We start from the raw sequence: 16,977 nt of genomic DNA, 5'->3' as shown, positions 1-16,977 counted from the left end.
GACCCATTGACGTCACCAAACCTCTGCATTCTTCCTTTTTGATGCTTTCCCAGGCTTTCACTGCAGCCTCTTTCAGTTGTTGTTTGTTTTGTGGGGTTCCTCCCTTCAGTCTCCTCTTAAGCAGGTAAAATGCATGCTCTATAGGGTTTAAGTCTGGAGATTGACTTGGCCAGTCTAATACCTTCCATTTCTTGCCCGTGATGAACTCCTTTGTTGTTTTGGCAGTGTGTTTTGGGTCGTTATCTTGCTGCATGATGAAGGCTCTGCCAATCAGTTTGGTTGCATCTTTCCTTAAATTGGCAGACAAAATGTTTCTGTAGACTTCCAAGTTCATTTTGCTGCTGCCATCATGTGTTACATCCTCAATGAAGATTAATGAGCCCGTCCCAGAAGAAGCCATGCAAGCCCAAGCCATGACATTACCTCCACCGTGTTTCACAGATGAGCTTGTGTGTTTGGGATCATGAGCAGTTCCTTTCTTTCTCCAAACTTTAGCCTTTCCATCACTTTGGTAAAAGTTAATCTTTGTCTCATCAGTCCATAAAACTTTGTCCCAGAATTTTTGAGGTTCATCTCTGTACTTTTTGGCAAATTCCAGCCTGGCCTTCCTATTCTTCTTGCTAATGAGTGGTTTGCATCTTCTGGTGTAGCCCTTGTACTTTTGTTCATGAAGTCTTCTGCGAACAGTAGATAGTGATACCTTCACTCCTGCCATCTGGAGGTTGTTGCTGATCTCACTAACAGTTGTTTTAGGGTCTTTCTTTACAGCTCTCACAATGTTTCTGTCATCAACTGCTGATGTTTTCCTTGGTCTACCTGTTCGACGTCTGTTACTTAGTACACCAGTAGTTTTCTTCTTCTTCAGGACATTCCAAATGGTTGTACTGGCTATGGCCAATGTTTCTGCAATGGCTCTGATTGATTTTCCATCTTCTCTAAGACTCACAATTGCTTGTTTTTCACCCAAAGACAGCGCTCCGGTTTTCATGTTGTTTTTACCTCTGAATACAGTCTGCATAGACAAAACCTATCTTACCCAATCTGAACCTGAGTGTAGACATTCAGTGGTATTTATTGATTGAATAATGTATGTAATAGGACACACCTGGGCAACAAAACACACCTGTCAGTCATATGTTCCAATACTTTTGCTCACGTGACAAATGGGTGGGTTCGAACAAAAAGGTGATATTTTCTAATTTGTGCATCAGATCCTGATGTAAATACCTGGAAATAAAAGCTGAAACGTTGATCTCTGGTTTCACATTCATCGTTTGATGTCAAGCCCAAATGTTTTCAGTCTACAGCAAAAATAAAGGAATTGGCCTCACTGTTCCAATACTTTTGGAGGGCACTGTATAATACACACAGTAAGTTCACTTAACTATTATACAGGGTTGACATCAGATGGCTAAACTATAACCCCACTGTTTGCATGTAGAGGGACATGGCTGTATGTGTGGTTAGAGGGACATGGCTGTATGTGTGGTTAGAGGGACATGGCTGTATGTGTGGTTAGAGGGACATGGCTGTATGTGTGGTTAGAGGGACATGGCTGTACGTGTGGTGGGCTCAGCATGTGGAGTGATCACCCTGCTCTCCATGTGAGATTCATGATAATCCCATTACAGCCACCTTGTAGACGTAGACACACTAGGACACACACACGGTTTAGAATACACTCTTACGTATTCCATGTAGACCATCAGCTATAAGAAGACATGAGAGTTCTAGAAGCAGCACCACCAACACGCCCCCCACACACACACACACACACACACACACACACACACACACATACTTCTCCCCCACCTGTTACTGGTATTTGTTCAGGTTATCTGTTTGAATGTAGCAGTAGTGGCTCTCTGGATACACAGACCTACAGAAAAGAGATAAGCAAAACAATCACTTTGCATGTTATTACCACACAATGAACGATTACCCTGCTACTAATCTGATGATCTAATCCCCTTCCAGGTAAACATGTCTAAACACATCATAGTTTTAAAACAAGATTGATCACAAGATGCACTAATGCTGCACCAGCGAGGCCTCCACATTTTGTACAGCCGGCCAAATATGGACCTCTGCCACAGGACGGTTCTACATCATTCCTAGACAGGAGAGAGGGAGGGATGCAACAATATGTGGAAATATTGGGAGTGGAAAACTCGATGACAAACACCTACAGGAAGCCCTGACTATATTGCATAACACACATACACACACCAGGAAAATCCAACATGCACAATTAGCCTGCTATCCACTTGCTTTGCAAGCAGCAAAAATAGCAGGAAGCTGGCTAATATTTGTATTTTAGCTGCACCTAGGAGGGCTTTGTGGTGTCCGAGTACAGACTATCCCGCGATTAAAATAAGCTTCCAACAAGTTTATATAAAAACAAGTACTTTAAAACATAACGTGGATAAGCCTGTGTTTGAATCTGTAGAGTGAGTGTGAGTGTGTGTTAGTGTAACCCTAAACCGGGACAATCCGAATGAGCGCAGCTCAATGATGATGACCGTCTCTTTCTATCTCGAGAACATTCTACGCATTCTTTAAACATTGCATCAACTCAGACTGGCTGCTGCCAGTATCTGTGTCCATCTTTGTGATACAAAATACAGTATTAAGTTGTTGGAATTCCAGTTCTTGATAAGAAAACGGGGCTTCTGTTAGTCGCCTACTGCTTTCAAGTGACAGGTGTAACTAGGTGGTTTGTGTTTCCCAGAGCCATAGAGACAAAACACAGTCATAACGTTTATCTCTAATCTTTCCTGTGGCGAAGATTAAAACTCCCATCGAACCTGACATAATCACTTACCATCTATCATAAGTACAAACAGCCGATGTACTTACACTTGACTGTAGCATTAAAGAAATATCCAGCCATTTACCTGAGGTCCTGCTTGTTAACGGGATGAAATGCACGGGTTAACTAAGAGACGGTTTAGTGCGTAGCCAGGGTGCTGTAGAATTAAAGCTGCGTCGGTAACGCGCTCGCTAGCAAGCTAACGTTAGCAAACGACAAACTAGGCCTGGTGTTACAGTACAACTGCGTATTATATTAGTTTTAGAGACGAAAAACCATTTAAACTAAAACAAATCAACTGGGCACCTAGCTGATTTCAGTGATGCTGTCAAACTGAAAGAGGTACAGTTTAGTCCGCCGTACCCCCTCTGGAGGCATCGTTTAATATCACACATGACACAAGCACAAAATATCCCAACTGCGTCTGACTGGCATGCCATATGGCTTTGTGGCAACAAGAAGTATATATGAATATAGTTTACCACAAAAAAAAATCGCAGTTTCAATCAACGATTACTATCATTCATTTGTTCATTCGAGTTCAAGTTAAGTGACTACTCACTGTCGTTAAAGTGCTGTCCTGTTATCCTCTGTGTGTCGCTGCTGATGAGTGCGTCGCCTGATACTATCTGTTGCTAAAGCCAGCCTGTTCACTCTGGCTGTCCGGGTTGCCAGGTTTTTGTAGCACTATCCCCCTAAAGAGTAACTACGCAGTCCATTCAATACCCAACATATGGCTGATTTGTGTGGTAGCTTGTTAAACTAATTTCTACAATCGCTTTTATAAACCCCATACCAAATAACTGCATAACTATTGGGCTATTTTTCATTGAATTTAAATAATATGTGCACCCATTACATTAATTTCAGAGGCCTCACATAGGGCCAGTGTCCTGTTTTTACACTTTTACAATCTTTTCTCAGCTTTCACACAAGACCCCAACCCTTGATTAATAATTTAGGACTCAATATATTTTCAGAGCTTAACAGCACCTGGTTTCTGCTGTCAGTGTTCAGATCCAGCCCTTCCCAAACCATCACCAGTGCCTTTGGTCCCCTTTAAACAATGTTTCAATGGGTCCCTCAAAATACATTATTGATCAGTGATGGTCATGTAATCCCAATCCATCCAGACTTTTGTGGTTCCCGTACAACTGCAAGCCCTGACTCATTCGCCATATGACACGGTTGTCGTATCAACGTCAAACTGTTCATGCTATGCTTCTGGAACATAGTACAAAGTTAAGGGACATGATGAACAACTGTGTTTTTTCAGGCTTTAATTCTTCAATCATCCGTATGTTAAGAAACAAGCAGCCACGTACAGATTCAATAGGTTCACTGTCCAACACAACTCTACATGGACACACAGTCATTTACCAGTAACAGTGCCTTCAAAACAACGAAACCATCCAACAATAAAAAGATTAAAGGTTGCAACGATAAAAAAAATAATGATAAAAAAACAGCACCGGTTGATACTCCTGCACGGAAGTGTGGCATAGGTGATTGGTGTTGGCACAAATGCTCCATCAGTTTAAAAAACAATATATTCTAAATACACAAGGACACAAGATGGATAAATATAACACTGTTGGTCAGCAATAAAACACATCAATAGACGCAGTGAAAGGACTAACAGTGAATGGGTGGAATCATTAGTGTTTGTGAGACAGTGCAGCTCAATCTTTCTTGCCGAGCAGAGAACATTCTCAGGACGTCCCTTTTAACTATCATTACACTACCAACCGACCCTTAATTGACTTGTCCTTCATCCCACGAGTGCCTTCTTCCACCCTTGCATTATCTCTCTGACCTCCTTTCCTTCCTTCCTAATCAGGTGTGGGCAGGGCTGGGCTGTGTCCAAGAGTCTTGGAGCAGCAGTGTTCAGTTAGCTGGGAATGGCTGTGGAGGTAGGGAGATCAGCTCTCCCCTAACCTAAGACCCCACCATCTGTTGTCAGTCTGAGCATCGGAGTGGTTAGGCAGTTGGATTTCATCACCACACAGCACTGTTTGTGATGATATAACACCACTTTTAAAAGCAAGTTGTATATACTAGGAAACCTGCCACAGGGGTGGGGATGTCACAGACAGAAACTAGGGTTTTCCATGGAAACAAGGAGAAGCACGTTGTACTAACTAATCTAAAGCGATGATGTGTCTGTGATTATGCATTGTGCAGCAATGTGTGCTTGTGTGTGTGCGTGTGTACGTGTGTGTGTTAATGTGCGTTTAAAAGGGGATATAGATATTTTACTGGATTCGGTTTCTACCATTGTTTAACTATTCCAGTCAACACCAATTCGATCAACACATCAAAAACTGTACTGGTTTTATCCGGTCACAGAAGTTGCTTTAGGTAAATATCAGACAATGAGCAGCACTTAAGTTGATTACATCTAGTAAGATCATCAGTTTAGGTTTAACATCGCCTGTTAATTAACTCATTCTACTCTCTTATAACCCATCACTCATCTCCATCACTCAGTTTTAAGTCACTCCAATTACTTTGTTATATCTATGATTTGTCAACAAGACGTAACAGTGCTTATTAGTGGATTTATTTCCCCTCTTAGTCTAACCCTGTAGTACAAAATCAGTGCAGTTTTTCTGGTTGCTCAGAAATGTACAAAAACTTCGGCCCCAAGGCTCGGACAACTGGCATTCCAGCGTCCATGGTTACCAGATGCCACTGGAGCGTCCGCCAGGTGGGGCAAGGATGCGGGCTGAGGACCTCTTGGGGATATGGTCGTCCACTTGGGAGCCTGAATGAAAATACAGCAAGAATGAGTCATGCCCTGATAACTCATGTCTGATACAATCATACAAGCTGCACCCACCCACACACCAACCCCAACAAACACCCCACACACACACCCCACCCACCCACACACACACACCCCACATCCACACACCTACCCACCCACACACCAACCCAAACACACACCCCACACACACACACCCCACACACACACACCACACACCCCCACCTGAGAGGCTGAAGGAGGACTCGTGCAGGTCTCGAACCCCCGTGTGGCGGGCGCAGGGCTTAGTTACGTCTCCGTCTCCGTCTATGATGGGCCCCAGCTCCTTCTTACTGACACTGGCTAGCTTGGCAATGTCACCAGAATAAGGGTCCCGGTCAACCCCCTTCAAAGCCTGGCTCTGAGTCACAGAGGGAAAAAGACAGAACAGGAGTGGGAGAGGAAACACAACTGTGGGTGTTAGTGTGTGAGAGTGTGAGAGTGTGAGAGTGTGAGAGTGTGAGAGTGTGAGAGTGTGAGAGTGTGAGAGTGTGAGAGTGTATCTTGGCAGTACCTTCTCTCGCTGAACCATCTTCTTGTAGAGGTAGTCAGGGAATGTGCGGAGGGGATAGAACTTTCCAGAACCCTCTGCACACATGAACACACCGTTCTCACACACCAGGCGACCACGGCTGATGGTTACCAGAGGAACGCCATGACAACGCAGACCCTCGTACAGGTTGAAGTCTCCACCCTGGACCTGTGTGCTCATTGAGATGGTCCTGCAGAGGAAAGGGTTTGTGCATGTGTGGTTAGGTGGGTGGGTGAGTCTGAGTGAGTGTGTGTGTGTGTGTGGGTGGGTGTACCTTGTCGCGTCGGGGTCCCAGACCACCACATCAGCGTCAGCCCCTGGGATGATGCGGCCCTTGCGGGGGTACAGGTTGTAGATCTTGGCAGCGTTGGAGCTCGTCACAGCAACAAACCTGTTCTCATCCATTTTACCTGCAACCTGAGGATCAGACCAAACAAACATTGACACAGATCCAACAAGCACATACAGGGTGTATATCTGGGATGTGTGTGTGTGTGTGTGTGTACCTACCACTCCTCTCTCCCACATGACACTCATCCGGTCCTGTACCCCTGCCACCCCGTGGGGTATCTTGGTGAAGTCCTCCTTGCCCAGCGCTCTCTGCTTGGTGCTGAAGGGACGATGCTCAGACGCCACTACGCTCACGGTGTCACTGCAGGACAGACGCATCATCAGCACGAGCCACGCCGTCCAACAACAGCGTTGGGTCCAGCGCGTGTGCGTGTGCGTGGACGTACTTGCCCAGTAACCCCATGAGGTAGTTGGGTGTGTTGGGGTCGAGGCGGAGGGGCGGGGCCATGACGTGGGCAGCAGCATGAGCCCAGTCCTGGTGGTAATACTGCATCCCATTCAGCACTGCATGGGCCACCGTGGTTTCAGCATGGACCACCTTACCTGGGGGAGGAACAGGGGGAGGGGGACGGGGCGGCGAGGAAGAGGGGAGAGTGGAAGGGAAAGGGGATGGAGATGGGGCGGGATTGGGTGGCGAAGGGAGAGGGGCGGGGATGGAGATGGGGCGGGGTGGGGCAGGGAGGGGTGGCAGAGGAGATTTATCACACCTGATATACGTGAGGTGTCAGCAGCTTTAGGGGATCTTCTCGAGTGCCGACTCACCCTGCATCTTGGAAGCAGAGATCATGTCCCCAGCTGACATACTGGATACATTCACCAGATAGATCGGGCAGTGGGCCTGGAAAAAACACACACACACACACACACACTGTTATTGATCGTCATCCAAACACACACACAGACAAACACACAGTCTAGGCAAACACACACTCACCCTGTTGGCGATGGTGATGGCACGATGGGTAGCCTCCGCCTCTAACTGAAGACAAGAGAGACGAGGACATGAAGGAAACAGAACACACACACACACACAGACAGAAGCATGGGCTCAGAGTGATCTCACACCATCAGGTGACACACTTGCCTCTTCTGGACGGCTGATCTCAATGCCCTCTGGTCCACTGATGCCCAGATCCAGGGCTTCTCTGGCTCCCTGAGAACACACACACACACAGACACACAGACACACAGACACACAGACACACAGACACACAGACACAGGTGAAGCGCTCCACATGTGCAGCCTGCTCAGGTCTTGGTGTGTGACTGTGTGCGTACCTCAGCCACCAGTTCTCCGTTCTCCGCGTGGACGCGTGCGATGGCCCCGATGTCCTTGCAGGTCTGGAGAGACTGGTACAGCTCGGAGTCCCTCAGCATCAGGGTGTCCCTGTAGGCCATGAACATCTGGAAGGAGTTCACCCCGCGCTCACGGACCAGGGCTTCCATCTCCGAACGCACCTGGTGGGAAGTAAGGTCAGGGTCAAAGGTCACAGTTAGTTATGTTACAATATTAGCCGACACTGTCTGACTCACTCATCCTAGAATGTGGGTTAATGAGGGGGAGAGAGGAAGTGTGTGTGTGTGTGTTATGTGGGGCTTGAAATGAGCTGGAGAGCTCCCAGCTGGCATTCACATTCCGCTCCCATTGGTCAATATCACAACCTCTCATACCAAATACAAACATATCTAAATCAGACATGGTCTTTACATGCATACATGTAACAATGCGTTCATTTAGATTGTTCATGAAATATCAACATATTTGACATGCACCAGAGGCAATTTTAGCCTTCACTTGTAGCTGTAAACAAAGACAAACCAGCAGAGACGATATACCAAAGGTCAGTCAGAGTGGAATGACTCACGATGACTATAGAGTCCGACTTGTGTGTGCGTCTGTGTGTCTTTAGGGATAATTTAATCTAGGTCACATTGTGTATTATCTCCAGCAGGGTCCGAACCTTAGGGTCTGAACCATGTGTATCTGTGAACGGTACCTTGGCGCCCCACCAGGTCACACCCACATGCAGGGCGTAGTCACAGCAGGCCTTGGCGTCCGCCAGGGAACGGCACTTCTCATATGCGTCCAGCAGGGAGCAGTCACGCTCAGGCAGCACTATGGACACCACCATGGTGGTGCCACCCATCAGAGCAGCCTGGAGGGAGGGAGGGAGGGAGGGAAAGCAGGGGACAAAGACAGAGAAAAAGACAGGAAGAGAGAGAGAGAGGGGGGGGGTCATAATCATTAAATACATATATGGAACACACAGCATGTGAGTCTGTATCGATTGTGGGACAGTGCTGAGTCAGTCGTATTCATCATCCACCCAGTCACACCCAGAGAGCTTCCATCACATGCTGAAAGACACGCCCACACAGGCACATATACACACACACACACTGCAGTGTTTCCCACTGAATGTTATTATATTGTTTGGTGGTAGGCAGGGGCGGAGCCAGACAAGGTAAAAATGTGAGGACCTATGTCCGAGTATCGGTTAGATGTGAGTGTAGATGGGGACTTCAACAAGTAATGCGAGCGTGCCAAAAATTGAGCCGGAATAATTCAAGCTATTTTTTTTAGAGTGGGAGGAAGCGGAGATGTTGCCCCTGTTGTAGTGAGAGAGAGAGAATGCGGGCCACCACAAATAAATCAATGTATGGCCAGCGCTACACTAGAAAAGCTGTCTCTCCACCAGCCTGTCTCTACACCAGCCTGTCTCTCCACCAGCCTGTCTCTCCACCAGCCTGTCTCTCCGCCAGCCTGTCTCTCCACCAGCCTGTCTCTCCACCAGCCTGTCTCTCCACCAGCCTGTCTCTACACCAGCCTGTCTCTCCACCAGCCTGTCTCTCCACCAGCCTGTCTCTACAACAGCCTGTCTCTCCACCAGCCTGTCTCTACACCAGCCTGTCTCTCCACCAGCCTGTCTCTCCGCCAGCCTGTCTCTCCACCAGCCTGTCTCTCCACCAGCCTGTCTGTCCGCCAGCCTGTCTCTCCACCAGCCTGTCTCTCCACCAGCCTGTCTGTCCGCCAGCCTGTCTCTCCGCCAGCCTGTCTCTCCACCAGCCTGTCTCTCCACCAGCCTGTCTGTCCGCCAGCCTGTCTCTCCACCAGCCTGTCTCTCCACCAGCCTGTCTCTCTTATCCTATCCCTTACGTACTACTCCTTCCATCTCCACTCATAAAACTCCAGTGTATGCACACGGCAGGTCTGTATGTCAGTTCTCTGGGAGGGCTGCTGTGTAGCATGAGATGGTGGATGGGGACACACAAAGGCCAAACAGGGCGAGACAGGAGCTCAGCGTCTCCTGCTGTGTGTGATAATCCCTGGGACAGCGGACGAGGAGAGAGACGGATAGATGGGGGTGGACGTGGGAGACAGGGAGAGAAGGGAGACAAGGGAGGGAGACGGGAGAGAGACAGAAAAAAACAGATGGGTGAGAGAGAGAGAGAGAGAGAGAGAGAGAGAGAGAGAGAGAGAGAGAGAGAGAGAGAGAGAGAGAGAGAGAGAGAGAGAGAGAGAGAGAGAGAGAGAGGGAGGAAGAGTTCTGGGGATCCCGGAGTAGCTCCCTGAGTAGTGATCAGTATCAGACGGCTGGGAGCTCAACTGTCAGTGATGGCGTTCTATCAGCCTTGCTCACACCTCACAACGTAATACAGCAGGATATATACTCCTCCCTCCTCTCCCCCCTCCCCCCCTCCCTCCCCTCCCCCCTCCCCACCGCCTTCCAGCTACTGTAGCTGTGTACCTCTCTACTGCTACTGACCCTGTCTCCTGGGGAAATGCACCCTTACTGGGAGGAGGGGCAGGAAGGAGGGGCAGGAAGGGAGGATGGAGAAGAAAAGTGCGAAAGAAAGAAATAAAGATAGAAAGGAGAGAGGGGAAGGAAAAGAACACTGTGTTCAAATAGGGGAGGGGAGCTGTTTGAGGTCTTCACAATTACAAGTTCACCATCTCCATGGTGAACAGTCACCATAGAGACCACACAATACCACCACATCCACCACATACACAGCCAGTCATGCACCCCAAAGTGGTTTTGGAGACAGACATAGGCATGCTAGGGGGTTAGTTGCCATGACAGCGAGGTCACGAGACATATGGAGCCCCACCCCCAGTCGCCCCCCAACCCCCATCTATATCCTCAATCGTCTTGCATTCCATTAGTCTAAATCCTCCACAAGCATAAGCTGTACACCAAAAACACTTCCACAACACCCTTCAACACAGGCCAGCCTGCCTGCCACCATCTTCATCATCAGTCCTCCCTCACCCTCTCCTCTGAGGGAGCCAGGCACCCCGGCACCACTGAACCAATAAGACCACAACAACTGAACACGGAACAACTGTGTGTGTTCCAGTAGGTGTGTGTGTTCCTGTAGGTGTGTGTGTGTTCCTGTAGGTGTGTGTGTAGTTTCTTCTACCTTTATCAGTATCAAAACTACAACAGCTGTTGTGGCCCAGTTTAACATGAGAGCTCTGAGGCTGTCTGACAGCTGTTTCTGGATTCCATTTAGGGAGCAGTATTAGTATAGGCATGTCTCCTGGCTTACTCCCTCTGTATGTGTGTGTGTGTACGTATGTGTGCATGTATACTTGTGTGTGTGTGTACCTTGGTGCCGCTGTAGAAGTCGTCCTGAATGTTGGCGTTCATGAAGTTCTGCTGCAGGTGCACGCTGGTGTCAATGCCGCCCGGCAACACCAGCTTCCCGGTCGCGTCAATCACCTTGGCTCCGCCCGGAATCATCAGCTCACGCCCCACCTGCCAGTGACGCAATTAGCGAAGACCCGCCCCCCGAACCGTTAGTGACATCCTAACCCTACCTTTACAGGTTGTGAGGGTTCAGGGGTGTGTGTGTGTGTGTATATCTGTGTGTGTGTGTGTGTATATCTGTGTGTGTGTGTGTGTGTGTGTGTGTATATCTGTGTGTGTGTGTGTGTGTGTGTGTGTGTATATCTGTGTGTGTGTGTGTGTGTATATCTGTGTGTGTGTGTGTGTGTGTGTGTATATCTGTGTGTGTGTGTGTGTGTGTGTATATCTGTGTGTGTGTGTGTGTGTGTGTATATCTGTGTGTGTGTGTGTGTGTGTGTGTGTGTATATCTGTGTGTGTGTGAGAGTGTTAGTGTGTGAGCATGTGTGCGTGTGTGTGCACGTATGTGTCCACACCTGCTGAATGATCCCGTTCTCAATGTAAACATCTGCTTCCTGTGTGTAGTCATCATTCACCACCTTGCCTCCCTTGATAAGGATGCGCATGGACCCCGCGTTGGCAGCCATAGTCCTGGAAGACAGGAGGAGAAAACAGTCATTTTAGAAACCTGGACATTCACATCTATAGGTCAACCATGCTAATAGTCCTACTGCACTTACTGCTAGCTTGCTACACTGACTGTGAACTAAAAACAAAAATATGTCTCTCCTTTCAGGGAGGCCTAAAACGTTGTAATAGCTTTTAGCGTGTCAGCTCTATAAAATATTCATTACACAATAGAGTTCATTGAGGATGTATAATTTACAGATCTCTCATGTTCGAGGCTTTGAGCAGACAAGGGCAGAGATGTGAAAACGCAAAGGGCTGCGTCTCAACGGGCTACAGAGGCTTCCTCTCTCTCAGACAGGAGGGAGCAGCGATAGCTTCTGTTGTTGTGGCCCGTCGGAGTTTAGTCATACAGCTTTAGGACCACTCTACAACAATAAGCCCAAACAAACACAAGCTCTTCTACAAGCATTCTGTGTGTGTGTGTAAGTGCTTGTACGTTTGTGCATTCTGCATGGATTACAGTCATGCATGTGGTATATTTGATGACACAAAGCAACCAAGACACAAGTGTGTCAAAATCAAGAATTATTCTGAGATGGACTTAGGAGTTGAGAGAGGAAGAGAAAGAGAGGGAGAGAAAGGGGCAGAGAAAGAGAGAGACAGCAAAAGAAAGAGAGAGAGAGAGAGAGAGAGAGAGAGAGAGAGAGAGAGAGAGAGAGAGAGAGAGAGAGAGAGAGAGAGAGAGAGAGAACAGCAAGCAACATATAAAGCTAAAAACCCTGTGGCTGGGTGAGTGGTATAATAGGCTGGTTTCCCAGGAGACAGGATTTGGAGAACGCAAAGACTGAGAGACATTTCAGCAACCTCACCACACACACACACACACACACATATACACACTAAATCTGGCATCCATGTATACACTGACACATACTGACATAAAAACACACTAATACTAAAAAAGGCCTTTTGTATAAGCGAACTAACGCTAGCTACGGAAATTGGTTGACATGGCGTTCAATGTATGGACGTAATTTCCGCTTTTGAAAAAATCGGATTTCGAAGATAAATCTTTTCTGCACCTCTAAAATCAGGCTTCGAAGATACACATATATTTTCCACGTTTATATTCAGTTTTATACTTGCAAATCTTTTTGACCCTAATTCACCAAATGCAGAAATCACTTACATATATTACATAAACCAGGTCAAAATCTTCCGGTAGCTATAGCAGTTAGTTCTCACACAAAACAAAATGCGTTTTAACGTGGAGTTAGGGGGAATCTTCCCAAAATGACAATTAACAATGTACAAAGGATTCTATGTTTCTGCCCTTCAAGCAAGTGGGAAACATGTTAAAACTGTACGTTTTAACATATCAACAACTACGAAGGTAAGGTTGATCTAACTCACACAGTAAAGGTAGCTAGCTAGGATTTGAGCAGTAAAATTAGCTGGGCTTGCTAGTTAGCGATTTTTAGCCAATTGCCCTGTTTGAGACTCACCTCTGTTACCTATCCTCACACAGCACAGGAACACACAGCAGCTTTTGTCCACATACACAAACTTGACCTCCATACTGTGACATCACAAAGGGGTCAGCTGGTCTCAGCTGGGTCAAAAAGACTAGTCTCACACTTCACACTGATACTATGTGCACATCAATTTTGAACTTTGTATGTGTGCACGCCTGCCAGAGTGCATTCTGCATGGATTAATGTTTGCTGTATATTTGATGACACAAAGCAACCAAGAGACTTCATAGCAACACAATGGCTCAAATGGTGGAGGGAAACATCATGTTTTCTCTGGAAGATTCTGGAAAATGAAACCTTTTTTATTTTTACCACAACTTCTGTTATGTACTGTAGCTTATATCCAGAAACACACATTGTGGGTGGTGATGTGACAAATCCTAAGACTCACAGATCATGAAGTCTTGATTGAGAGAAAGCAGAAAGAGGCAGAGTTTAAATGAGAGTGTGATAGACAGAGGAGAGAGAGAGAGAAGGCTGGATCCAGATTGTGAAAGAACCACACTGCTGCAGTCAGACTGTTCAAAACCCACACAGCTGAGAGGATGTGTGTGGAGGGTGTGTGTGGAGGGTATGTGGAGGGTGTGTGTGGAGGGTGTGTGTGAGCTCCACCAGAGGAAATGGGAAAGAGAGAGATGGAGAAGGGGGTTAGAATGTAATGCAGCCTAGAGGTGTGTGTCGAGGCAGCAAAGGAAAACCAAAGGAAATTAACATCAAGGCTCTCAAGCAATCTGCACAGAGACCCCTTTCATGCACAGACACAGTACACTTACATTTACACACACACACACACACACACACAGTCATGAGTATGTGGGTCAAAGCGCTGAATCAGAGTGATGGGGGGAGGAATTGTGTCATCATACACAGCTGATTTCAAAGCGTTAACGTGACACCTGGGAATGGTCATTTTAACACCGGCAGTAGGCCCACTCTCATGCATCTTGTGATCTAGTGTGTGTTGGTCTACACCCTGCTATAATGTTGCGTTATATTCAGCTTTAACAGGCAGGTCTAGGAGCTGTACATCTGTGTGTGTGTGTGTGTTCTGCTGTGTCACAGTGGGCATGACTGACACACACAGCAGGCAGCCCTTCTCACTCACCCCATGACCAGCTGGCCACACCACACACACACACACACCCCACACACACACACACACACACACACACACAGATGACACAAAGTACAGGAACACACCCAGTGTTTTCATGATTTAATTCACTTCGATCAAATAGAATCTTTGTTGTGCAGGGTTAGGGAGGAGGTGAAGGGGAGATTGATGGGGGGGTGGGGGGGAAGAGGGGGAAATGGAGAGTGTGGTACCAGAGGGTGTTAATTAATATTGAATGGGGAACAGAAGTGAGGTTGAGATTAAGCTCTGTAACAGTACACTCAATACACAGACTGGAGCAGTATGCACACATGTTTCCAAAACACGTTAAGGCGTGGCTCGCTCTGCAGAGCCTGGGTGTGTGTGGGTGTGTGTGTGTGTGCATGTGTGTGTGCATGTGTGTGTGTGTGGGTGGAGGCATACTGCAAATAACCCTTTTACAAGTGAGTCAGTAGTTAATATGGGCAGTGTGTGCGCTGCGACGCATGTGTGTGTGTGCAGTGTGTGAGTTGATGCATGTTGTAAATGAATGTATAGAAGCAGACAGCTGCCGGCTTCTGCCCGTCTCTCTGACCTACAGAGCCAACGCCGGAAGGGAGCTGACTGAGTGAGTGTGCGCGTGTGGGGGGGGGGATGAGCTGGCAGCATGGTCATACACAGAGTTAGACCCTGCCTAACCATACTGTCCTCATTTACAACCCATTGGGAATAAGAATACAAACCACCCTCTGAATATCATGTTTAACCGTAATACAAACTCACACACGTGCGCGCACACACACACCCAGCACACACACACACATGCCTAGCACACACACGGCACACAATGTGCTTCTCCAAGATCATGCATGAATAACCCATTATTGAAACAGACACATGGAGGATAAACAAACACAACAAGGACAGCACTAACTAGGGCATCACCCAGGATTAAGGACAGCCCTAACACAGAGACACATGAGCACACACACACATGGGCACATACACACACACACATGAAATATGGTCGTCGCTTTAAACAGATTTCGTACAACAAAGCCAGGCACCACTGGTATTTGATGGAGCTTCACTATAATCTGTCAAACACTTGTTCTCTCTCTTCTGTCGCTCTCCTCCCATCAGGGGTTCCTAACCGTGACCCCAAACTCAGGTCTAGCCCTGACAGAGTGGAGAAAATCTTGCTTATCCTCCTCTCTCTTCTCTCTCTCTCTCTTTCTCTCTCTCTGTGTCTCTCTCTCTCACTTGCTAGAGCACTAAACCTGCCAGCCATCGCCCCTCATCCTTCTGTAACACAGCGCACACACCGACCCTCCTTTATCTCTCTCCTTCTCTCTCTCTCTTCGCTCACTTTTGTTTTCTCTTTCACAACTGCAGGTACAATTTCATGTTAACGAGTAGATTTAGACGCCAATTGTTCATTAACGCTTCCTTCGTGACAACCACGGAATAGGCTTACATAACGGGCAACATACCAATTTACACTTCCCAACCACGTGCGCGCCAAGCATTTAATTGGCTTGACTAACCCCAGTGTGTAGGCTATTCAAAGCTTTCGACAGACCACAGACAGACCTGGCCAAGGACACGAATAACCTATTTAAGCACGATTACTAACAAGGAACGGACATCTTCGTGTGTAGGCGGTCGCGTCGCGTGAGCTATGTTAAGGGCCTGCCGGTGCCAAAGCCATACAGTTACCGCTTCACACACCACTCAATTCAGAAAATAACATCGACGCAAATGCATACCGGAGCAATTGCAAATGTGATCGAACGGAAAAGGTCTCGGGGTGCGTTCACGTACCCTCTTTAACAGATTCCCAAATCCTCCGTTTCTGAAACGAGCCTCCCCTCAGTTCTCCGCGAGAGCCGTAGACAGCTGGCACCGTGCGAGTTGCAGATGCTGTTTGAGCTCTGCTGCCCGAGCCACAAGCAGCCTCTCACACGCCTGTCCACACAAGCGACAGACGAACAGACCAATAAGGGAAAGAGATCTGTAGAGCGTGCATCCCTTTTGGTACTTACTGGGCGTGTCTTGCTTCCATCCGCAGCTCCAACAGAACCCAGACTCCAGCGCCGTCGATGGCAGCCGATAAAACATCCAGTCGACACAGTCAGTGTGTAAACCACTGACAAGAGGTCTGTATCCGTTACCTAAATATTCCTAACAGCGAGTCGCCACAGTGTCTTGTCATGTTTCATAAGGGTAGCTGTATCGTTATCTATATAGGATGAAGAATGACAGACTATGTCAGCACAAAAACAGTTGATTTATTCAAGCATTGGCAGCGCCAGTAGAGAGGGAGGGGGCTCGTCTGTTCCTGCCAGTGTCTGACACACCAGAGCTGAGAGGAAACACCTAATGTACTCTGACTGGAAGCAAACACACATGACTATTACACAAACACACACTCACACACACTGTCATTCTGAAGCACACACACACACAGATTCACCTCACGGTAGCCTTTTGATATTGAGATTACATGATAGATCGATAGAACAAAAATCACCATCATAAAATCGACCACAGTACTGTCTGAAAGGAATGTTGGATTATGGTGGC

At 47.4% G+C, this 16,977-nt stretch overlaps 2 protein-coding genes across 4 annotated transcripts in view; both read right to left on the bottom strand.

The window, feature by feature from the left end:
- LOC124469171 (microtubule-associated protein RP/EB family member 3-like) overlaps positions 1–3,477 on the bottom strand; it is a 7,561-nt gene extending 4,084 nt beyond the window's left edge. Inside the window, exons 1-2 of one of the 3 annotated variants that reach the window (XM_047022287.1) lie at positions 3,375–3,477; positions 1,813–1,879 (exon numbers count right to left, since the gene is read on the bottom strand). The gene's annotated coding sequence lies outside the window, so the exon portion shown is untranslated. Of the gene's footprint in view, positions 1–1,812; positions 1,880–2,897; positions 3,222–3,374 lie in introns of those variants that run through there. The other 2 variants (XM_047022288.1, XM_047022286.1) reach the window with 2 other exon arrangements.
- Positions 3,478–4,080: 603 nt separating this feature from the next.
- dpysl5b (dihydropyrimidinase like 5b) lies at positions 4,081–16,548 on the bottom strand. Its single transcript, XM_047022359.1, has 14 exons — positions 16,216–16,548; positions 11,670–11,784; positions 11,115–11,264; positions 8,499–8,657; positions 7,780–7,959; positions 7,586–7,654; positions 7,436–7,480; positions 7,264–7,339; positions 6,888–7,044; positions 6,661–6,802; positions 6,425–6,567; positions 6,133–6,340; positions 5,805–5,979; positions 4,081–5,579 (listed from the first exon to the last, which is right to left on the bottom strand). Exons 2-14 carry the CDS (start codon positions 11,778–11,780, stop codon positions 5,494–5,496), a joined length of 1,701 nt encoding a protein of 566 aa, XP_046878315.1. The 5' UTR covers positions 11,781–11,784; positions 16,216–16,548; the 3' UTR covers positions 4,081–5,493.
- Positions 16,549–16,977: the final 429 nt, after the last annotated feature.

The sequence above is a fragment of the Hypomesus transpacificus genome, chromosome 6 (genome assembly GCF_021917145.1).
Source record: "Hypomesus transpacificus isolate Combined female chromosome 6, fHypTra1, whole genome shotgun sequence".
In the NCBI taxonomy this organism is placed as follows: Eukaryota; Metazoa; Chordata; class Actinopteri; order Osmeriformes; family Osmeridae; genus Hypomesus; species Hypomesus transpacificus.
The sequence above is the reverse complement of the archived record's forward strand: the minus strand, read 5'-3'. Positions and strand labels throughout refer to the sequence as shown.